This window comes from Fusarium flagelliforme (assembly GCF_020744385.1).
Source record: "Fusarium flagelliforme strain FIESC 12 MPI-CAGE-AA-0113 chromosome Unknown B0J16scaffold_8, whole genome shotgun sequence".
NCBI classification, from domain to species: domain Eukaryota; kingdom Fungi; phylum Ascomycota; class Sordariomycetes; order Hypocreales; family Nectriaceae; genus Fusarium; species Fusarium flagelliforme.
In genome coordinates, this window is record NW_025763510.1 from 835,585 (window position 1) to 858,591 (window position 23,007).

The 23,007-nt window shown below is 49.9% G+C and overlaps 4 protein-coding genes across 4 annotated transcripts; 2 read left to right on the forward strand and 2 right to left on the reverse strand.

The window, feature by feature from the left end:
• Positions 1-30: 30 nt before the first annotated feature.
• Positions 31-8,075, reverse strand: B0J16DRAFT_405801 (pectin lyase fold/virulence factor; the record flags this gene model as incomplete). Its single annotated transcript, XM_046132921.1, has 5 exons — positions 31-2,077; positions 2,126-3,011; positions 3,073-3,850; positions 4,014-7,369; positions 7,568-8,075. 5 exons carry the CDS (start codon positions 8,073-8,075, stop codon positions 112-114), a joined length of 7,494 nt encoding a protein of 2,497 aa, XP_045977752.1. The 3' UTR covers positions 31-111.
• A 3,665-nt stretch (positions 8,076-11,740) lies between these two features.
• Positions 11,741-18,695, reverse strand: B0J16DRAFT_276213 (uncharacterized protein; the record flags this gene model as incomplete). The annotated part of the gene is made up of 7 exons (XM_046123728.1): positions 11,741-12,256; positions 12,305-15,343; positions 15,546-16,042; positions 16,235-16,536; positions 17,097-17,992; positions 18,052-18,291; positions 18,351-18,695. 7 exons carry the CDS (start codon positions 18,693-18,695, stop codon positions 11,741-11,743), a joined length of 5,835 nt encoding a protein of 1,944 aa, XP_045977753.1.
• Positions 18,696-19,122: 427 nt separating this feature from the next.
• On the forward strand, positions 19,123-20,207 carry B0J16DRAFT_418713 (uncharacterized protein; the record flags this gene model as incomplete). Its single annotated transcript, XM_046133790.1, has 3 exons — positions 19,123-19,482; positions 19,533-19,591; positions 19,615-20,207. The coding sequence occupies 3 exons, from the start codon at positions 19,123-19,125 to the stop codon at positions 20,126-20,128; spliced, it is 933 nt and encodes a 310-aa protein (XP_045977754.1). The 3' UTR covers positions 20,129-20,207.
• An 866-nt stretch (positions 20,208-21,073) lies between these two features.
• B0J16DRAFT_275412 (uncharacterized protein) lies at positions 21,074-22,686 on the forward strand (the record flags this gene model as incomplete). Its single annotated transcript, XM_046123707.1, has 4 exons — positions 21,074-21,333; positions 21,378-21,614; positions 21,669-21,791; positions 21,846-22,686. 4 exons carry the CDS (start codon positions 21,074-21,076, stop codon positions 22,684-22,686), a joined length of 1,461 nt encoding a protein of 486 aa, XP_045977755.1.
• Between the last annotated feature and the right edge of the window lie 321 nt (positions 22,687-23,007).

The following is a 23,007-nucleotide window of genomic DNA, read 5'->3' on the forward strand; positions in this document are numbered from 1 at the left end:
AAGTTCACGTGCGATGGAACTGCAGAAATACACGATGAATCTTCGTTCTATTAACAGTATTATCCAATTATATACGCACTCATATCGTGCAGATGAAGTAAAAGATCAGTCCTAGTTTGTACAAGCAGCCGCGCCCTTGCTAGTCCTCGTCGCCCAAACCGTCTTTGTCTCCTTGACGACAGACGTAGTAGTCTTTGATACAGTGCTCCTCACAGTTACGGTACTCGAGGGCTTCAAAGTAGACTTGACAGTCGTCCAGTTCGTGACAGTCTTCTGATCCAGAGTAACAGGGGATGTCTGCTTAACGGTGCTGGTCGTGGTGACCTTGACAGTTCCGGCGGGCAGAGTTGTAGTAAGGGTCTTCAACACAGTTACTGTGCTTGCTGGGGCGGTGGAGGTCTTCTTATCGGTGACGACAGATGTAGATGCGACGACTACAGTGGTGGTAGCGGCCTTGAGGGTCGTTGTCTTGCCTGTTTCCTTGGTGGTCACGGTAGTCGTGGTTGATGTTGATCCAGGAATGGTAGAGGTGACATATCGTGTTGCGACAGAAGTTGATGCCTCGATGACAGTAGCAGGCTTGAGAGTGCTTGTCTTTCCGATAGTCTTAGTCGTGATGACCTGAGTGGTCGCAGTGCTACCAGGAACCGTCATGATTGAAGTTTTGACGTTGGTGGTAAAAGTTGAAACAACGGTGACCGTAACGGTGGAAAGACCAGCTGCACGAGCCTCAAGATTTATAGACCCTAGGTCAAGGTCACGCCGTGTCAGGCCAGAAGCGAGGTCAACAGATGGGTTGCCGAACACGACAGCAGCGCGGGGCCTAAGAATTGCCACGTCACCGCCCAAGTCTCGCTTGTCCTGAGTAGGGACACACTTCAGTGTAGTGGTCTTGCTGACAATCTTGACAGAAGTCGTTACGGTAGTCGATAGAACAGTAGTAGCCTTCAAGGATGTTGTTGTAGTGCCGCCAGTACCTATTACCACAGTTGTGGTGCTCTTGACAGTGATTGCCTTGGGGCTGGTGGTCTTGCTAATCACCACTGTCGTCCGCTCAACGACGTTCTCAGTTACCGACTTGGGAGTAACAGTAGCGCCCATGGTTGTTGAAGTCGTGGTGACTGCCTTGGCAGGTTTTGTAACCCAAGAAGTGACAGTAGCATCAAAGACCTGGGTTGAAGTCTCAGTAACGACAGCAGGCGTAACAGTCTTGCCAACATCCACAGTCTCGGTCGACTTGACGGTGACTAGCTTGTCGGCCTGGGTAACTTGAGCCGTTTCGGTCACAGTCGCCTTCTCAATCAAAGTCTTGGTTGTCGGGTCTGGTGTAATGGTAGTACCAATATCCTGAGTAGATGTGGACTTCTCGGTGATGGTCACCTCGGCACCAGTCAATGTGGTGAAAAGAGTCTGAGAAGACGTGACAGTCTGAGTGGTGTAGACAGTGGTCGAGCTGAATGTCTGCGTGGCAGCTACAGCTGCGTCAAAGGGAGTCGCGTAAACGAGCGTCATGTTGATCCAGCTTGTAGAAGGGAAGAAAGTGCCCAATTGAAACTGGGCAACCTCGTCATCCGAAAGCTGCTTGGCGAAAGATGCACGACTACTAGTCGAAGCTCCAGGACCAGTGTTGTCGTATTCACCAAAAATGACGTTCTCGGTCCTAGGATCACTCTTAGTCCAACCAGTCCAGCCGACAGCAGCGATTGATGCACTGAGCTCAGACTGGATATAGGCAACACGAGCGAATTGATCCCACGGTCGGCCTAGATAGATAGTCGAGAACGACGCCTCATCGGCAGGAGTAATGGTGCACTGGTCGAAGACGAAGCCATTAGGACCAGTGTTGGTTCCTTTCTTGTTCGCCGTCAACGCAATCTTATCCTTATTCGGCGCAATGGTGGACTTGAGGAAGTATCCAGCTCCGGAACCCCAAATCATGTCAATATTGCCGGTGAAAAGACTGTTGTATGCGAAAAGGTTGCCATTGATCAGGAGAGCGTCCTGGTTTCCGTAGACCTGGCAACCATAGAGTGAAGCAAACTTGCTGCTCTTGACCGCAAAGCCAAGGCTGGCGTAGCTGTCGATATGTCAGTATATCCCACATATCTAAAATGTGTGCACTTACTTGTTGGTTGTACCGAATGAGTTCTCGAAGTTGATGTTCACAGCCTGGAAGTAATTTCCGGTGGCATAAAATGTGGCCGAATCGGAGTTGGACGCATCCGCCTGTGTGTCGATGCCCTTGTCATATGTGATGGTGACTTGGTTCTTGGAGTTGTCATCTGGCGATTCAGAATATCCGATGAAGAAAGTTGTGCCGGCACGGCTGAGAACAATCTGCTCCTTGTATGTACCGGGGTAGATGAAAACAGTGGGTGTGACCTTGCTCGAAACGGGAAGGGCATCAATCGCAGCTTGGATCGTGCTGTAAGTGGTGACCCCCTCAATAGCTTCCTTGGAGACAATGAAAGCGCCAGGGGGTGGAGTCTTGCCACTGTAAGCAGCGTTGGGATCAGGAACGGGGACGACAGGTGTGGTAGGCTTTGGAGTCACGATCGAGTCCCAGAACGTCGTGTCAATCCAGTCAGTGCTATCCATCACAGAAGCAAGAGAGTAGTCGTCCTTGGTCAGAAGAGTAGCGAAACCAAAAGCCTCACGTGCCGCCGAATTCCTCTCCCAGCTTCCAGGACCCTCGTTGGCATATTCCGCAAAGGTAATATGATCAGTGCGAGGATCACTGGTAGACCAGATCTTCCAACCAGCGGGCTGGATGATAGAATCCAGATAACTGTTCTTGACTACCACGAGGGCGTAGGCACTGTAAGGCCTACCAATATAAACCTGCCCTGTCAGATCGACCGTGGATGAAGCAGCCTCGGTGAAAAGACATTGGTCAAAGATGTATCCTCCAATTGCAGTTGCGTCTTTGCGGCTGTGGGCGGTGATGGCTGATTTGGCACGCTTGGCAGCAATGGTACAGCCCTTGAAGTAGGCCTTACTGTAACCCCAGACTAAATTTTTGTTAGTAGTAGCCCTTGCTGCTGGTCCTTGCTGCTGGTCATAAGAACTCACTAAAATCGATTGCCCCATCAATGTAGCAGCTCTCGTAATACTGATAGCCGGCAGTGGCACCTGTCAATAAGGTATCCTGCCATCCGATCATTTCGCAGCCATAAAAGCCGATCTTGTCGCCATACACACTGGCAGCGAGAGTCACATAACTAGGTGTCGCACCGTCAAGATTGTCAGTGTTGATGAACTTGACGTTGTAAAAGGCGATCTTAGTGCTGGCTGTTGCGATAGTCGCTGTGTCCGCATTACTGCGACCGGCAGGGATTGTTCCTGCGACCGAGAGTCCCTTAGCTTGGGTAATCGTGATTTGGTTACTCGTGTATGTTTTTCCGGGCTCGGTCTCGGTGTATCCGATGATGGTGACAGGGCCAGGTCGGTTGATTGATGGCACCTGCTCTTCGTATGTTCCAGGATAGATGAAGATGACTTGAGGAGTCGAGTCCTTGGGAAGGCTCTTGAGCGCGTCTGTGAGACTTGAGTATGAACCAGACTTCTCTCCGCCAACAGACACGACAACTGCGCCCTTGGGAGGTTTCGTGCCATCTGAAGGGTGCGATGGCCAGGAAACTTCTGGTTCTGGGTCGGCAGCAGTGGAATCGCCAATTGTGTAACTAGGCGCAAGATTGTATGCCTTCATGTCCAACCAGCTGGTGCTTCCAATAAAAGAGCCCAAAGAATAAGCAGCGGCTTGGGACTCAGTGAGCTTTGTTGCGAAATTTGCTCTGGAAGACGTCCAATTTCCAGGCCCTGTGTTGTTGAACTCGCCGAAGAGTACATCCTATTTGTTGTTAGTATGCTTCTAGATACATTGCTCGGGTAGATGAAGATATGAGAATCTGCCAGAATACGATCGGGGACTTATTGTGGATCATAAGCCCGCGACGATCCTTAGACAACCTTAGGTAAGGATAGTCATGATACCCTAAGTGTTACAAACTTACCGAAGTTTGAGGGTTGCTTGTAGACCAAGCTGACCAGCCAGCCTTGGAGATATGCTTATCCAGGAACGAGTTCATATACACCACAAGCGCATACTGGGACCAAGGCCGACCAAGAGCCGTGTTACCAAAGTCAGTGCCATAGCTATCAGTGTATGTCACCTTGCAAGTATCAAACACAAAGCCGCCAGCCCAGGAAGAGGACTTTCGGTTCTGCGCTGTGATGTAGGCATTGGGTGTGTTCGAAGCGATGTAGCACTGGTGGAAGTAGGTTTTGCTGTAGCCCCAGATGAAGTCTACGCTGCCAGAGATGTAAGAGTTGGAGAACACCTGGACACCCTGGTTCACCAGTAGCGTATCTTGGAAGCCTTCAAACGAACAGCCGTAGGCCGCCATCTCATTCCCGAAGAAATCCGCGGCGAGGGCAGCCGTATCCCGCGTTTGTGGGTAGGTATTGGTGAAGTTGAGATTGTACAGCGCGAGACCACCTGTTGCGGTGGTGGTCTTCCAGAAGAGGACTGGAGTCTCTTCATTGCGCGACGCTCCAGTACTATAACCCAACTTGAACCAGATGAGAACCTGGTTCTGGGTAAAGTCATTTTCGAAGCTGGTCTCACCACGAAGAGTGACACGACCCCGACCCCGATTGAGGTTGAGTTGCTCGTTATAGGAACCAGCTTTGATGAAGACCGTGTAGTCCTCACCATCATCCGGGATAGCCGCAAGGGCAGATGCGACGGTCTTAAACTGATCACCTGTTGGCGAAGGGGCGACTGTCAGGGTAGAGCCAACTTCCGATGCACTCGTAGTTGCGGAGGCAGTTGCGGTAGCAGTATCGGAAGCTGAAGTTGTAGTCGCATCCTGAACATACTTGGAGTCAGGCCATCCTTGAAAAGGCGCGATCGCGGCCTTGTCAATCCAAGCACCCCCACCAAGGATAGCAGCAGCGTTGATCGAAGAAGTGTCCTTCACGATTGTAGCAGCAGAGATCCGAGATGAAAAATCCCATCCAGGGCCCGTGTTGTTTCCCTCGGTGAATGTGCCAGCGAAGGTCGAGGGGGAAGAGACCTTCCAGCCTGACGGGGCAATATGGCCATCGAGATAGGAATTGACAAACGCGACGTTTGACTTGGCGCTGTAATCGCGTCCAAGGAATGTACTGCCCTCGGGGACAGAGCTGGATTCAGGTACAACGGCGCAAAGATCGAAGACGAATCGCGAACCACCATATTGGCCTTGGAACTTGTGTGCGGCGATGGCCTGGCCTGTTGTCCCTTTTGAAACAACAACCGAGTTATACACATAGCCGGCACCCTGTCCCCACAGGAAGTCCGTCGTACCGCGAAGGATGGAATGACTGATGAAGAAGTTGCCATAGTCGAGATATAGAGTGCCCTGCGACGAGCTGATGTCGCATCCATAGAAAGCAACCTTCGTTCCCTTAGCGAAAACAGCCAAGGCGACAGTATTGGCCGCCGCTTCAAACGCATTCTCGAAGTTGATGTTGTAGAAGGAAACTAGCTTCGCCTCGTACTGGTTGGCAGAAAAGGTAGCTGTGCCCGAGGATCCGCCGTTGTTTGAAAGGACGCCATTGCTGGAGGTGATCGTGACCTTGTTGTTCTTGGCCGAGTTTCCATCGGTGGTTTGACCTCGGACGATAGTCGCACCGACGCGCTGGATGGTAACCTTCTCTTGATATTTTCCGGCGAGGATGTAGATGTGCTGTGTGGTATCATCCTTGGGCAGCGCGGCAACGGCAGAAGCGACAGTATCGTAAGAGGCACACGGGTTGGATTTGGGGCCAACGACGAGGGCCGTGCTGGGGACAGCAGATGGGAAGGCGCATGAATCAGAGGTCGTGGTGGTCAGTGAATCAGAGGTTGTAGTGGTCAGTGAATCAGAGGCGGTGGTGGTCAGTGATTCAGAGGTCGTGGTAGCGATGCCGGCAGAAGTTGTCTCGGCTTCTTTTGAGTCCTTAGCGTTGCTCGCCTTGATAGCACTCAAAACAGAAGAGTCAATCCAATCGACCGATGACACAGCCACACTAGGGAAGGCTCCCTTAAAGAAGGCAGAAATCTCATAAGGCGACAGATCCTTAGGGTCTGTGACCAAGGTCATATACTTGGAGCGATCCGACACATCGCCAGTCGTACCGAACTCGACATAGCGGTTCAGAGGTGACTGCGTTTTGGTATCGACGTAAACGCCTGAGGCAGCCAAGAAGCCTGAGGCGAAGTTGGTATCGCGGAAGACGGCAACTGAGCCATCACCATTTCCTGCCGCGAGGAAGACGCGGGTATTCTTGGCCCCACTCTTCTGGACAACTTCGCAGGTGTCGAAGACGATGGTTGAGTTGTAGAGGGTGCTTCCGGAAGTGGCACCTTTGTTGTAGACGAGCAGGGCATTGGAGTTGGTAGCGGTGATTGTCGTTCCGTAGAGATAAAGCGAGGGATAATCGTAGAAAACTTTATCTTGAGCTTCGATGTACGAGTTTGCAATGATGGCAGATGCATAGCTGCCGGTGATAGCAGCGATACCAGCAGAGACGAATTCGCAGTTGTAGAAAGCATTCTTGGAGCCCCGAAGAAAAACGGCACCGGCAGAATTTCCGGTCAAAGAGTTGGAAAATTTGATGTTTTTCCAGCTGATGCCTGCTGCCGAATCGGTGTTGAAGGAAAGTGCGGGATTGGTGTCACCAGTAGCCGCTTCGATAACGACCCCAGAGGCACCGTCGCGCTTCTTGGATGTTTCACCGGCGATGGTGACAGCTGCTGTGGCTTTAATGACGACATTCTCGGTGTAAGTACCCGCTAGAACAGTGACGGTTGGGTAACCGCTTGTTTGAGCGGCTTTAATGGCATCGTTGATGGCTGTGTAGTCTCCGCTGCCGTCGGCGGCTACTGTGAGCACTAAAGGAGAGTCAGTCGATGTTACAACCACACTCTCCGATGATGATGTTGGGTCTGATGAAACGAGTGTAGAAGAAGGAAATTCGGTTAAGGAAAGTGAAGCCTCTGAAGAGGATGTGTATGAAGGGAATTCGATCGAGGACAGTGAAGCGTCTGAGGAGAACGTGGATGTGTCGCTTGTCTCAGTAAGTGCAGCTTTTGCTCCGAGCTCAAAGGTCGTGTCGGTTGATGAGGCTGGAGAAGATGTGGTCGACGCCTGCTGTGCACTTGACTCTGCTAACGAGGTCTCTGATTCAAGGCTGACAGCGGTGGTACTAATCAAGTCCCCGGCAGAGGATTCAGTTGTGGTCGTGCCATCACTAGAGGAGTCCGAGGTGGCATCCAGTGTCGACGAGCTGCCACTAGTCTCGGTTTGCGCAAGGGCGAGTGTAGATGTGGTGGTTTCAGAGCCTAACGTTTCGCTCGAGGTGGTGCCCGAAGACGGTGTTGCCTCAACTACCTTCTTGCCATTGAGACCACTGACAATGGACGTCGATGCCTCATCAGAAGTTGTATGCGTACTGACAGCACTGGAGATGGTACTAGAAGTTGACTCCACAACACTTCCAGAAGTCGATCGGGATGTCTCATCGGTTGTCGTGTAGGCACTGGTGGCACTCGAGGCGACACTCGAGGCGACACTGGAGATGACACTGGAGACGACACTGGAAGTCGACTCGACAACACTCTCGGAATTCGATGTGGTTATCTCATCGGCTGTTATGTAGGTACTGGCAGCACTAGAGGCGGCACTGGAGATGACAGTGGAAGTCAACTTCACAGCACTCTCAGAGGTCGATCCGGAACTCGTTGTGACACCAAATTTATCACCGGTAGTCGTAACTGACTGAATTGTAGCAGCCAAAGAGTCGGCGATCACAGGGTCACCCAGAGGCGCTCGAGGCTTACATGCCGACGATCGTCGAACAAGTGGGTTGATTTGAGGAGTGAAAGAAGATCCGATATCTCCATTTTTGAGATGGTTCAAAGGAGTGACAGGAAGGGAAGGAATGTAAGGGCCAGAGGCAGAATTAACGAGAGAATGGGCAACGTTCGAACCTTCTTTTGCAAGACCACTTCCAACAAATGGAAGCAGTAACCAGAGGAATCTGGCCATCGTGAACCGTATTTTCCAACAACAGCACAAAGAAACAACACAAGGGACAATGAAAGAGAGAAATACGTGAATAGGTAGGTTACATTGCTACCGGGGTTTCAGGTAGTGATATAAAATTAATCGACTGATCACATACAAAAGCCTCGACTCCCGATGAGAAGGCGACAACTGTCACAGGATGGAAAGTCCATCAAGTTCTGGATTGCTCGCTTCGCCCGCAGGCAATACGTAGTCTCGGGCAGAAGAACAGCTGAATCTAAGGGTTTAATAGACTATCGAATTTTAGAACCGAAGCAGACGAACTAGATTTGAAGCAAGCGAATGAAACATTTGGATCAAGTTACAATGGTCAGGGGTCGACTCGGCCGTGATGGTGTTAGCTCCGGAGGAATTATGTCACGACGGACAAATATGCCCGTTTGGGAATGAGCTCAACGGTGAAGTTGAATCTTCTGGTGTTCTAGTCAGGGACTAAGACCAATCAGATTTTGTTAGTGACGGCCGTTTGGGAGGAACCAGATGGTTGGTAAACTTAAGCGTTTGCCCAGAGATCGCCAAGAAGAGGCTTCTCGGGAGGCCTTCATCCACATCACGAAGGGCATGTAGGTCATTGATACCAGTCATGAAATTTCTGTGATTTTGACCCTTTGTCTATTAGGCGTTCAATAGCACCAAGTAGTCCAAGATCAAGTTTAAATGCTAGAAGAGTTCAAGCACATGACTGCCCTCCTCTATTTACCCTATGTCCAGCACAAATCCACCCCAATAACCCCCATTCTCCTCTGCCTTCTTAGCGCACCCCCAATCTTTTTTGCCACTTACTTCACTCTAGCTTATCATGTTCAGCTTCGGTTCCGCACACGACCTCATTTGGGCCGCTTCACAAAAGCTCTGTACTAAACCACTCACAGTGACAACAACGTCACGGTCAAATACAGGGGTACTCACTTAAAACTATCGAATTCTGTCTCTGGAAATAGTAAGACGTGTCGTTACGGCCGTTCTCAGAGGCTCCATTGGTTCCGGAGCTAACACCCATCAAGAAAGCTTGTCCTGAACGCCACCACTAGGTCAGAACAAGTAGATGTCGCGAGATTGAGATTTTGACAGCTAAGCTAAGGCAGTCCACGTGGACTTCGCCTATCTCGTTGAGTCTAAGCTGGATGCCGAAGACCCCTGACCTTGTCGTGGTTTAGGTTAGTTTCTACTCAAGCCATGTCGACCTACTTCACGGCAATGCTTGTTACCCTACACGTCTTTTTGTGGTACTCACTCAGCTTGTATAGAGAACCGATATATCAATGTCTTACTCATTCCGTTGAATACGACCATTACTTAATGATATACACCTTCCTTGAATGTGCCGGTGACGGGCAGTGTTCGACATATTTTCCATTGGTGACGTTGTTTGACACGATGTATCTCCGATCAGCGTCTAGACTTGAACCACAAAAACCCAGAGATAAACAATGCTTTCTAAGCTTCGAAATAGGGAGAGTAACTTGGAATCTGTCAGTTGTTCAATGGCACACCCAGATACAGACCTACAGAGAAGACCCTTTCACCACACAGTCTAATATATTTTGAGCAAATATCCTTTCAATGTCTCTTTGAACCGTTATTTATTGATTCCTTAATGTAATTCCAATTATTCTGAGCCCACACACTGCCATTAGCATCGAATTTCTTTGCTCCCAGAATTGTACTGTGGACACTTAAGAGAGCACGTTTTCGAGCCAGAAATTCACCATTCATTCTCGCTTGCCGCTCTATTAGTAAACGGTCGCTTGAGGTCGCGTTTTCGGAGTTCCGCTTCTTGGCCTTGACCAGCCCGGCACCAGGAGCTCCTTCTCAAAGTACCTAAGCTAGGTGGGTAACAGAAGAAATATCCTCTAAGACTTAGGCTACAGAAATAAAGTAGCCTAAACGCTATCCTAAGCTGGCATAAGATGACCAAATTATTTCATCTCTTATGCTTTCAGCAGTCAATTCTTCTGACACCCTGCGGCTTAGGAAGGAGCCAGCCGGTGTTGAGAGGTGGGTGCCTCAGGACCCACTTCACGAGATCTTCCGTGCAGCTCTCTAGCTCCCTTCCTTCATCATCACATACTCGATAACCCGAATACATCCATACTACACATCAATTTCTGACGATGGAACGAAATTCTTCAGTTCAACACTCTGAGGGCTGGGAGCGGCCTGAAGGATGCGACGACATGGCCATCGACGAGAAAGAACTGGAACTACCTGTTCCAGAAGACGTCGCGCCTGCCCCCCTTGTTCCCTGTAAGTTACTTACACCAATTGAGCTCTATACTTACCTACCTATCTACTCTCAATGTCTTCCACTTATATTTTTAGCATAGACATCTAACTGTTATGTAGGGCAAGAGCTGCAGAAGCAGCAGGATGGGAAGGAGAAGAAGTTGAATGGATTGCGCCGTGAGGTTAGCTAGGAATTGCGAAGACTATGCCGACCTCCCAAACACGGAGGTAGATTGGGCCCTTGACGGCCGTCACGTCTGTCGTGTTCCGCGGTGTCCGAGGGAGGTTTGGAGACGACTTCTCCAAAACCTCAAAGTTGAAGACGCATATGCGCAGTAATGCTCATATGGTAGCTATATCAATACTGGGTTGCATTCTTTTCTAATTCCGTTCTAGGAGCTTGACCGATGGTATTGGGGCCCAGGTCGCCGTTTTCTCGCCGGGCCCCCGGAGCCCCACCCCAAGCTCTTCGGGTATTATACTGTTCTGCCTCCGCCGGATCCTCCTCTCTTTGCTTAGGACGCAGAGATTGAGGACTATGAGCCTGAGTGAGAGGCTCAACGTCAGAAGAAAGTCCGAGAGGAGGACCGAATCCGGCGTGATTGAATGACAAGCCACCATCGCCAAGGACGCGCGCCCGTAAGCAGAAGCAAGATTCGCTTCCGGCGTCCTTTTTGGCTTCTTGCTTCTCGACAATCTTGGAGAGCCACCAGTTGGTAACCCACCTGGGCTCTGGGCTCTCGGGAGCACAAAGTATGTATCCCAACGTCATTATATACCCTTTTCTAATTAGGCTTTAGGCCCTGGAAGAGGTCGCTGTTTTCTCGCCATGCCTCCAGCATCCAAGGGTCCTTCCCTTGGATATTGACTCTGGCGCCGGTAAGTACTCCACAAACTTTCAGTATCATTATATCGTGGGATCAAGCAAGTTGACGAAACTGCTTATTGTAGACCAAGAAATGGATGAACCGCCCATGCTTAGCAACATGGGCTTGACAGCCTCATCAAGCCCGGGGCCCAACCCCCAAGCTCTTCGGGTATGGATTCCTTCCTCCACCGAATGTTCTTCTTTGCTTAGGACGCAGAGATCTCGAGCTTTGAGCCTGAGCAAGATCCTCAAAGCCAAAGCCAAAGGCGAACTTGAGAGGATGATCGTCAAAGGCACCAGGTAGGTGACAGGGGAATTATCTTCTAAGGCTTAGGATACTAAACTACAGTAGCCTAAGTGCCAGTCTAAGCTCTCATAAGAAGACCAAATATTTCGTCTCTTATGCTCTCGGCGTAAAGATGAACTCGCCAATGAGCCACCGCCACGACGGACGCGCTCCCAGAAGCTCGAACAAGACTAGATGCATTTTCGAAAGCGCATACCACGCAGATGCCTACGACTCATGACAAGGTCAACCCATGATGACCCGTCTCAAATTCTTCTCCTCGCTGCCTCCCGCACTTGTACACATCCTCCTAAATGCACCATCTTTCTCCCACAACTCCCTTGGAGTTCCAAACTCCACCATCCGCCCTCCGTCAAGCACGAGAACCTTGTCAAAGTCGGCAACAGTACTCAGCCGGTGCGCGATAACGATCATGGTCCTATCAGTGAACCACTCGCGAATGCTCTTCTGTATTAGCACATCGGTGGCCATGTCAATAGCAGACGTCGCTTCGTCAAGAACAATGATCTTGGAAGCGGCTAGGAGAGCGCGGGCGATGCAGAGGAGTTGTTGTTGGCCTTGGGAAAGGTTGCTACCGGACTCGGATATGGGACTCGATAGATCGTTGAAGATGCTGCTGTCGGATGTATCGTCTTGGCCTATGAGATGGACCCTGGCGAGGGCTTCATAGAGTTGGATGTCGGTGTATTCACCGAACGGGTCGAGGTTGGAGCGGATCGTTCCAGAGAAGAGGACGGGGTGCTGTAGACTTGTCAGTTGTTTGCAGTCAAATGAATGGGATAATCTTACCTGAGGAATGATGGACATCTTTGACCTCAAGTCCGTCAATTTGAGCATCGATATATCGACCCCATCAATAGCGATACTTCCCGACCTCGCCTCCAGGAAACGGAAGAGAGCCAGAGTCAGCGACGACTTGCCAGCACCGGTCCGACCCACCACACCAATACGCTCGCCATGTCTGATACTGAAGCTCAACCCCTTCAGCACAGGCGGCAGATCAGAAGCATACGCGACCTCCAAGTCCTTCACTTCAAGGCTGGCTGAGCTTGGCCAAGCTGCAGCAGCATTCAAGCCACCAAGATGTTCCGTTTCGAGGTTCATATACTCCACCACTCGCTCCATAGAGTTCATTTCCAACTCCATATCTCCGTATGATCGGATTGTCCAGCGAAGACTTTCGGAAAAGTCCAATATGAATGAGAGGGCCAGGCCAGCTAGCGCGGCGTCAATTGACTTGGCGATAATGACGACACCAACAGTTATGCTGAAGAGAGCGGTAATTAGAGCCATTCGGAAGCTCATCCATCGATTAGCCAGAGCGATGTAAAATGTGGTCATCGTCCAAGCGTTCAGATTACTGTGCATCTGCTCAAGATACGTCTGAGTCTTCCGAAACGCGCGGATAGTGGCAATACCTGCCAATGTCGTGTTGAACAACTCAAACACAGGTGACTTGGCATTGCTTTCGAGTCGCTTTAGAGGCCGACTAGCAATGAGGTATCTGTTACCGATGACAGCACCGATGGCTAACAGCACAACGGCTGGCGGGATGAGATACACTGAAGCGAAACAGGAGGCGATGCAGATACTGACGAGTCTCAGGAGATGCGAGAAGAACATACTCCAGCTCATAGCGAGTCTTTCATCAATGATATTAAAGTCTGCCGTGAAGCGGTTCAGGATCCTACCGGTGTGGACTGTGTCGAGCCATCGAAGAGGCGCACGCATGACAGCGAAAAGCATCTTCTCGAAAAGGGACTTGCTGGCTCTGACTGCAAGGTAGTAGGATGACAAGTACCTTAGAATCCCTACACTTGCGGTGGCCACAGAAATCGCGACGTAGAGCTTCAGATAGAAGATGACATCGGGATCTAGTTCAATCTGTGCGGAAGACCGGTAGAGAAGTTGTTGTGTTGAGAATGTTGAACTAGCAATGTTATGGACACTGTCAGCGCCTGCACTAGATCTGGCAGTCCAAATGCGAAGAACCCAAGCTCTTCCTAAGATTCCAGCTTGGTATGCAAGGTAAACAGCGATGCAGATAATCCACGGGCGGACACCGCCGCTCCCTTTGACATATGCCAGATAAACTCCGCCCTTCACATTGCCTTTTTGACGCGTTTCCTCTTGCATGAACTTCTTTGGCGCATCTTCTGGCTTAGAAGGCTGGTTTTCGCCTCCGACGGTAGAAACTGAGGATTGACGGCGGCCTGAGAGATGATGAGAGCCGTTGTACACCTTCGCAGTGTCCTGAGTATCTGCACTCAGTGCTTCTGGGGAGTCCAACTGACCGTCCGACAGCTCGAATTGACTCTTGGGAGGTCCAGAGTACAGAACGCCGCCTTCTCCAAGCTCAATAAAGAAGCTAGCACTAGGCATGACAAGACCTAAATGATGAGTGACAACGATCCTCGTCCTTCTATGACAGATACCCCTAGTAAGGCATTTGTCATAGATGGAAGCTCCGACATGAGAGTCCACAGCGCTGAAAATGTCCTCCATCAAGAGAATCTCTGCACGTGAATATACAGCTCGCGCAAGAGTAACACGCCATTTCTGGCCGCCGCTTAGATTGACACCGTTTGCTCCAATTTCAGTATCGTCGCCGTCTTGGAGTAAGGAAAGATCTTCCCTCAAAGCACAGGCTTCTAGGACTTTGCTGTATCTTGACTTGTCCATCGGGAGACCGAAGAGGATGTTATCGCGAAGGGAAGCGTTCTCCAACCATGGGGTTTGACTGACGTAGGCAATTGAGCCCGGGATGATCCAGTTTCTGGTCTCAACCGGCTGTTTTCTTGGCACGTAGATTGAGCCGCTTAACAAATCGGCTTCGCTCAAGATGGCCGACAACAGGAGAGTCTTGCCAGTGCCAACCTTGCCAGACACGACAGAAAGGGCATGATTGGGAAAGGACAGGCTGAGCTTGGAGAGAGCAAAGTCACCTTCCGTTGACTTCTCGGAAGCGCTGGGCCAGGCAATAGACGCATTGTGGAAGCTGATCCTATCGCCCACTAGCAACTCAGTTTCTTTCTCTGGCTCGTCAAGATAGGTACTGATTCGCCTCAGCGATACCAACGAGTCTAGTCCCAAGGTGAATAGTTCGGGAAGAGAACCCAGTGTTGTTTCAAGCGTATTAAATATTCCGATGCTGACGAATGCGACGGAAGGCAATAGTGTACCATGAACAAGTACATATGCAGTCAAGGCCGCGACAGCCAGCAGGATTGGACTAATAACCCAGCATGCAAACAATCCGCTATCAGCAAGAAAGAACTTCCACAACGTCGCCAACTCAGCGTTTCGCAAGGCTAGAATTCTCTGTTCCCATTGTGCTTCTAGAGCGGAGAACTTGATCTGTCGCAGACCAGTAAGCACTTCGTTGATCTTAGATAGTTTGACGTCGCGATGTTTCATCAATGTTCTCGACTCTGTAAGCACCTTACCCGAGAACCAAGTATTGAATGGTAGGGTAAGAGCCCATGCCACAATACCTACGATGAGGGGAAGCCATCCTAGGATGCGAAGAAGGAAGATCGAGAAGATGATGAGTTTGACGACGCCAGCTATGATGAGGAAGTGGTATTGGAGGAAGTAGAAGAGACGCTCTGTGTCAATTCCTACTAAATTGACGATTGCTTGGTGGGACTTGAGGGAAGTCTCGTCTTCCTCCAACGTGGCATCTGACTCGGAGGCAGAGTCATCACCACCCGCAGTTCTGATATTCTTCCTCAGTAGGACCTTGCCAAAGATGAGGCCTGAGATCTGAGATCTAATTGGCAAGGCGAGGCTCTCAAGGGCATACCAATATGCCCAGCCCTCCATCCACTAAAAGCTGTCAGTCCGTGGTCGCATTGCAAAGCAGGTAGGTAACAGAAGAATCGTCCTTTAAGGCTTAGGCTGCTAAAATAAAGTAGCCTAAGTGCTAGCCTAAACTAGCATAAGGTGACTAAATTGTTTCGTCTCTTATAGCTTGGGCAGCCAATTCTTCTTACACCTTGACGCAAAGAAAGTTGAAGGATATGCTTACCGAGTCTGCAAGATTAGACAACGACATTCCCAAGACAAACACCATCAGCTTCACATTATCCGATGGTGTCGTGCGGTCTTCGAGGACATTGATAATCTTCAGCATAAACCAGAACGGAAGAATGCTAACAGCACACCGAACCAGAGTCGCCGCCCATAAGAATACAAGCCTGCCCTTATACAGGGCAGTTATGTAACGTAACAGTGAGTCGTGTCGTGGTTGTTGATCCCACTGTTTCTTGAGCTCCTGCGATCGCAACCGCGAATCCGCCTGAGGCACATCTTTCGTGTCCAAGTCTTGCTGTTTTGCAGCATGACGTAGAAGAGGTTGGATCCATGTCCAGGTCAAACGTCCCAGCAAGGAAGTGGTCCATTGACGATCGACAGCGACGCTTTTGTGGAAGACATCTGGTCGTCTCGGGAGACAGGTGCTGGCAAACGTTAACGCGACGGCGGTTAAGGTGTTGACGACGGTAAGAACAATCGCGCTCATGGGAACTTGGCCAGAATTCGGGTATAAATGGCCGAGTCGAGGTAGCGATGAGACTGTCAATGCCAGAGCAGTGGCTAGTAACAAGATTCCGAGCTTGTGAGCTACTACAGGTTCGTGCTGGACAGCGATGCAAATGCCATGGACAAAGGCCAGTACCTAAGCACATTAGACCGTGTAAACCTACCAGAAGAGACAACTTACCCAGGTAGCAACATTTAATACAGCCACGATAACTGACCCATGGTGAAGAGTAGTCACGACCAAGCCAGCAATGGATGCCCCAACGCCAATTGCAGAAATCGCGATATTGAAGCCCTTGGGAACCTTATTCGTAAATCTTGCAAGAGTTTTTGGCGAGGCACATCCATCAGCATCTTCGAAGAATTGATCTCTAGCTTTCCCGTTTCTCGACTGGGTAAAGGCCGATTGCAACGCAACAGAACAAGAGAGTAACGATACAGCCAGCGCAACGCTGCCTAGAGACAGCGGAAAAGTTTGACTCATGGTTCAAGCATTGGAGTATTCACCAGAGTTGTGTAAGATGAGATGCTGAAAGCCCAAGCCTGGCTGATCTAGCGTCTAGCGATATACAGCTCCCTTCAAACCTCAACCAAATGTGTGTCGCAGTGAATGATTACAGATTGCCAACTTTCTCATAGCTATGTCATCGAGATTGATTAAGCTAGGGACTTGAGTGCATTAGACCCCTGCTGCGATCTACGAGACTATCGATGGAGAGGCCCGAGAGTTTGGTCCACCTCCGCGAGACACGGGATGATGAGGCCGGCCAATGGATGTCTCACCGTCATTTTATAGCGGAGAAACAAACAGTGGAGTAAAGTAAATTCTAGGGAGCTATGGAGTGAAGGAAATGTTATCTTTAAGACATGACATATGCGAGGCTGCCCTTGACGTGTATCACAGTAGGAATGTCATCCGATGCTGATGTTGAAATAAGCAAAAGTCATTCGCGATTGAACGATGCTTGAGTGAATAATTCGACGCATAATAAGATAGATACAGGTTATATGCGACAGCAAGGGATGTCGCTCGTACTACTTTCTCATAACGGAACAAAGCCACGACCCACCAGAAGACACTGCAACAATACGTCCTCCACTAGCTCTCCAAGTGCCAAGTCCCAATAGTTTACCATGAGCGACATGGTATGTGCCGACGAGAGGATATTGCACCATTCCTTCTGAGGCACGTAGTACAAGATTATAGTTGCGGGGAATGATGCGCCGCTGCACGACACATGATACGCCAGGGACGATATTAGCAGAGGTCAGACCTTCGAGACGGGAAACCCATTCGTCAGCCGTTAGGTCATCACCAAAAATGATCCCATCACCTTTGCCGCTGCGTATCGGCTTCAAAATATATCCATGTCGTAGTTCGGGAGTACTGCATGTTGTTTGAATGAGGTTGTTCAGCTCATTGGAGCCAGGAAGGATTGTATCAACGATGCCGCTGCTCAAAACCTCAACTTGTGAATCTGTCAGAACGCCACGAGCCAACAGCTGCGGTAATTCTTGCCTGATGATTCCCAGCATGCGTTTGTCGTGCACAAGTAACACGGTACGCATATCGTTGAAGCATCGGAGGCTGACCTGTCGTAACACCTCCAGGTCCAATGCGTCAAGTTCTCGCTGGTGGAGTTCCAATCCAACCTGCTGGATTTCTTCCCAGACCTCGCCGCTCTTGGCTGTGAATCTCCAAGCATTTATCGCCGGCTCATCGAGGCCCTTGACGACACAACATAGTCTGTACCCCGTCTTGCTGCGTGAATCTGGGAGTAGTCTCAGCTGTGCCGGGGTTATCAGCCTAGGCTTAATGCCGAAGCGACGCCAGACAGCCTCAATAAACATGTGAATATCAATGCCCTTTTCGTAACCCTTCAGCAGATGCAGGGGATAGTTCGGATCGAACAAGCTGAACAACCCCTGCAGAATCTACATTGCTGTCAGAATACAAGGTAGTACAATGTGGGGTTGAATGTCTTAAAACTTACCATCTCAGGGTCCGTGGCACCAACAAGCCCTGTTGTTTCACCGCGAACACTCCGATTGATGGCTTCTTGACCGTATGCCTCATGCATGAACCCATTGAAGGAGAATCGCGCATTGATTTCGGTGATGCAATATGATTCTTCGCACTGGGTGGTCTCTTCCACCAGGAAGTCTGGGCGCCATGAGCCTAGACACTTCGCAAACTGAGGCAGGTTGCCGATCGCGACCTGTTTCTCGATCCACTGAATGTCTTGTTAAATCTATCCCTGCGGGTATTCTGTCTCATATCGATTGTACTCACCTGGAGCAGTTCTTCTTCTCTGGCCTCCAAGGGCATGCGTTCGGGGAACCGGGCTTCTGTGTCGCTCCACCAGCGTTGCACAATATCCGTAATGGCTGTTGTCAAAGCCCCATGCAGATCTTGCATCTGTTGCTGGTGATGTTCATCCACAAGAACAGGACGTGGACAACCTGAGGCGTAGGAACCATTGTGCCAGAGGTTCGCGGGGCATAGCTTCAGGACTGATTCCTGTAGCTGGGCTTCCTCTCGCGCAAAGGCAGCCACATCCATGCCGTGACTGGGGACAGGTGCAACATCATCAGCACCAGGGCCGACAAAGATGTGAGTGAGCTGTTGTGTGTGCATTGTGAGATTAGAGGGCTGGGGGTTGAAGGTGGGTTGGTTTGCTGGATCATGGTCAGGGAAGAAGGATTATTGCGAGGCTATTTATGCACGGAGAGACAAGATCTGGTATTGGTAACGAAAACAACTTCAGGTCCATCAAGACAGGCAGGTGGTAAGTCATCTTGAGAGAACCCGATGGGTGGATGACATCGCACCTTCCCTGGTCATGTAGTGGGTACCATCGAAGACATCCAACTTAACAGTGGCAGGAGCGATACGTAGAATGATGCAGGTTGACTCTTCATGTCTTGACATGGGAAGGTGCTTCTCAACAAACCTAGACCCAGACAAAGTCCTATGGACGCACCTTCCACGAGCTTTGTTAATAAGCCCGGACGAAGCCCCATCAGAATCTTAGTCACTTCCTCGTCTTCATCATACGCCCATCATGATTTTCTCAAGCACTGCTCGTCTTCTTCGACCCTTTGCGTCAAATCCTTCTCCCCTCCCAGCCCGTGGACTTGCGACTCTGGCTTCGCAGCACACACTCCAAGTCCTAGAAGCCCCTACTCTCTCGTACGCCCAAAAACGCGACCATGTCGACCGAGTGTCGTCGCAGCTAGAGCGTACAGGCATGCTCAAGATCAGCCTTGGCTTCCCCGATGACTCAAGCTCTTATCTCAAGCAGCTTCTTGTCAGTCTGCATGAGCACCATCACCATCGCCTACCTATATCGCATAGTGCTAAGCGTGGCTGGTTTTGGGATGTTCGACCCAATGAGACTACGTTCCAGGCGGGTAACCACCAAGTATATTCATCCTTTTAACACTTATTTGACTCTTCTAATTGGTTCTTTAGGCTCGATCGGAAACTATGAATGAGTTCCCGCAAGTACTGCCCTCTTACATAAACCTCTAGTCAGGTACTAACATTTAAAAAGTTGGCATACTGATTGTAGCTATGAGCCCGAGCTACCTCGATACTTTGCTCTTCAGGTCCTTCAGCACGATCGCTACGGTGGAGGAACTCTCTCTGTGATGAACGTTGAGAAGCTCAATGAACTTCTTTCTCCAGAAAGCAAAGCTGCTCTCATGGCACCTGAGTTCCGCATTGAGGTCCCACCGGAATTTATCAAGGATCAGGACAGAAAACACATCACGGGTAGTATCCTCATGTCTAATGGTCAATCGACCATGATCAGATTCAGAGAAGACATCGTCACGCCATTGACGTCCCGAGCAGAAGTAGCGCTGCAAGAGCTTCGTACAGCACTCATGCAGCAGGAGGTACAAGCACATACAACTGTGCATCTAAAATCGTCGGATTTGCCCAAGGGATCCATTATCCTGATGGACAATCGTCGTTGGCTACACGCTCGGAATAACATCAAGGATCCAGAGCGTCATCTTCGCAGGGTAAGATGGGACGCATGTGCTTTCGATAGTTCCCACTAGGGTGTTAATAAGAGGGGCGAGGATACGTCATGTCGTATATCTGAGTTTGTACTTGATCTTGCATGCAGGATGCATACATAAAATATCTTACTTTGCGCTACGTCTCACCGATTTACTGTGTTGCAAGGGCCTCTAAACCTTAGGCTACGAAGACAAAATAGTCTAAGTGCTACTCTAAGCTGGCACAAAGTGACCAATTTATTTCGTCTTGTATAGCTTTCTTGTGGCCAATTCTTCTGGCACCCTGACGACTGGATTAAACCTCGTCCATCGTTAGTCATAGTCAAGCACGTCAGTTAACAAATTGATGGCATTCTCCGTCAAAATCCCGGCCCCCGAACTCAGTTGATCGCAAGGGTGTCATCACTTCATCCCAATGTCTCGGTATATCATCAACCTTAGCCCTCGTCAGCAATCTTGTCCAGCAAGCCTCATTCCTACCCCGTCCCGTCCCGCTTTAGCCCTTGCTGATCTCCTGCACGGCCCTTGCTAGCGTCCGTCCGCAATCCCGGCGTGGCAGGATCTCGAGACCCGATTCGATGGGTTAACAGATTACTGCCGCGGCTACTTACATTCTTGAAAGGCCCGAGTCAATCGGCCTCCCTGGAAATCTTGTGTCTAAGGACTGCTTCAGTTGACAGCACGTCGGATGTCTTGATCTTTGCTCGTCATCTGAGACAGCTGAAGTGAGCACACATTAGCCAATTGTAATTACTCAACACATTGGGGCCAGGGCGAATATTGGAGGGATGTTACGTGGGGAGGCAGTATTGGAGCTGCTCAGGCGGCCGCTCTCATCTACTGATGACAGCCTACCTCTGCAGAAGGGTACTCTGTACATGTACATGCATATATAAGAGTCCAAGTTGGGTTACGCGGCAGCTAGAAGCATTATCACTGAGAAACTCAGATACCGAATATTCGTCCTCAAACAGAATCAAGAGAATGGACCCGAGCACCATGTATACACTGGCCGACGTTCTGGCGGTCGCAAAGATACACCCATTTTATTCGGATGCAAAATACCCGCCAGGAGATGAAGCTGTCCGCGCGGCCAGAAAGAAGGCTGCTGCCGAGAGCAGTGAAGCCAGATATCCAGGCAGAAGCTTGATCAAGCCGCTATTCAACCTGCTTCCCTTTGGAGGTCGGGAGAGGCCTGAGCAAGTCGATCTGAAAGCACATCCTCTCCTTCATAAGAAAGACCTGTAAGTGGCCTACTGACTTCGATGACCACGTCTAACTTTCCCAGATACAAGGTCATTGAGAGACTGGTCAATGATACCAGCCCGGAGAACACGTACCGTCACAATGTATACACGAGTGTGACAGGTGGTGGAAGCACTCTGTCAGTGCCATTGTTCTTTGCGACTAATGCTCTTGAGAACCGTCAGCAAAGAACTTATTTTGGGGAGTTCTTAAAGAAGATCGGTCTTATTGAGCGTGGCGACTGGGTTTTGTCGACTCATCATGGAGGCGGTCTCTACAGGTAGGCGAATGCTCAAGCGCAAGGCCCAATAGGCACGACGCTTACAGTGTACAGATCCCTCGACTTGACGTGCGAGATTATGGAGAACGCCGGCGCTTCCGTTCTCGCTGCTGGGAACATCGCTCCTAGCCGGGCGGTGCAATGGCTACAGGAGTTTTCTGTAAATGTCATCACAGGGTAAGTCTCATTCTATACGCCTCGTATGTCGAGATCGGAGTCTGACCCTCATAGTGACGGGAGTCAAATCGTTGCACTGGTCCATCATATCTCAACTCTGAAAGAGGGCAGAGAGAAGATTAAACTTGACAAGATCATCTACACTTCGGAAGGACTCACAGTCGCGCAAAGAGCGCATATCTATGAAGTTTTGGGACCTGTCAAGATCTGCTCTATCCTAGGCAGCGCAGAAGCTGGACCATACGGAGCGAACACTCCTGATCTTACTCCTACTGAGCCAGGTGCCGCATACAGCGACTTCGTATTTGACATTCGCATGATTCTGATTGAGATCCTGCCGCTTGACTACGACGAGACCAAAGGTGATGCAGCTCCAGAGACTCTTCCTGAGGGAGAAACAGGCGTGATTGCACAAACTGTTCTCGCGCGCTTACGAAACCCTGTTGTTCGGTATATAGCCGGCGACGTAGGTTCCATACATCCTCTCCCCAGTCAATGCCACTCGCAAATTCCCCAGAATGATCTACCCTACTTCCGCATCCTCCGCCTGCACGGCCGCGACCAGCGCTTCAGCTTCACTTGGGACGGTTTCGATACTAGGTTCGACACTCTCACTACCATACTGTCAAAGGAGGAATACGGTGTTCTTCAATGGCAGGTTATCTTGGATAAGGTGGAGCCATCCATGGAGGTCTTTCTTGAGATTCGCGTACTTTGTAAAGATGATGCGGGATCTGGATCTCGAGAGGCTTTAATTGCCCGCATGAGGACGCTTTTTGACTATAATCCTGTTAATCAGCACAGATTTAAGGTGGCTTTTGTTGAAGGGATTGACGGATTTGAGTTGAGTAAGACAGGACAGAAGGTCATCAAATTTGTTGATAGATCTGCCTAAACCGGGCTGCCAAGGACACTATCTCCACCGAATGGTGGGCTTTCATTTATAGCAAATGCAGACTCAAGTCAGTAAGAATACTGTTAATTCGTGTATCGTAAGCTGGTTCATCTTCAATTCAATTCCGTCCACAACTTTCGCGATCTTTTGTAGTTCTTTACTCATAAATACATCCAGTCTCTGTACCAAAATGTAAGTTGTATTATGTGTCACTCAACGCCAAGCCCAATCTCACGATAAGATCTTATCAGATCAGCCGCGCCGCACTAACGCCAAATCTTACTTAGCAATAAAAAGAATCCACATTCAAGGCAGCAACGA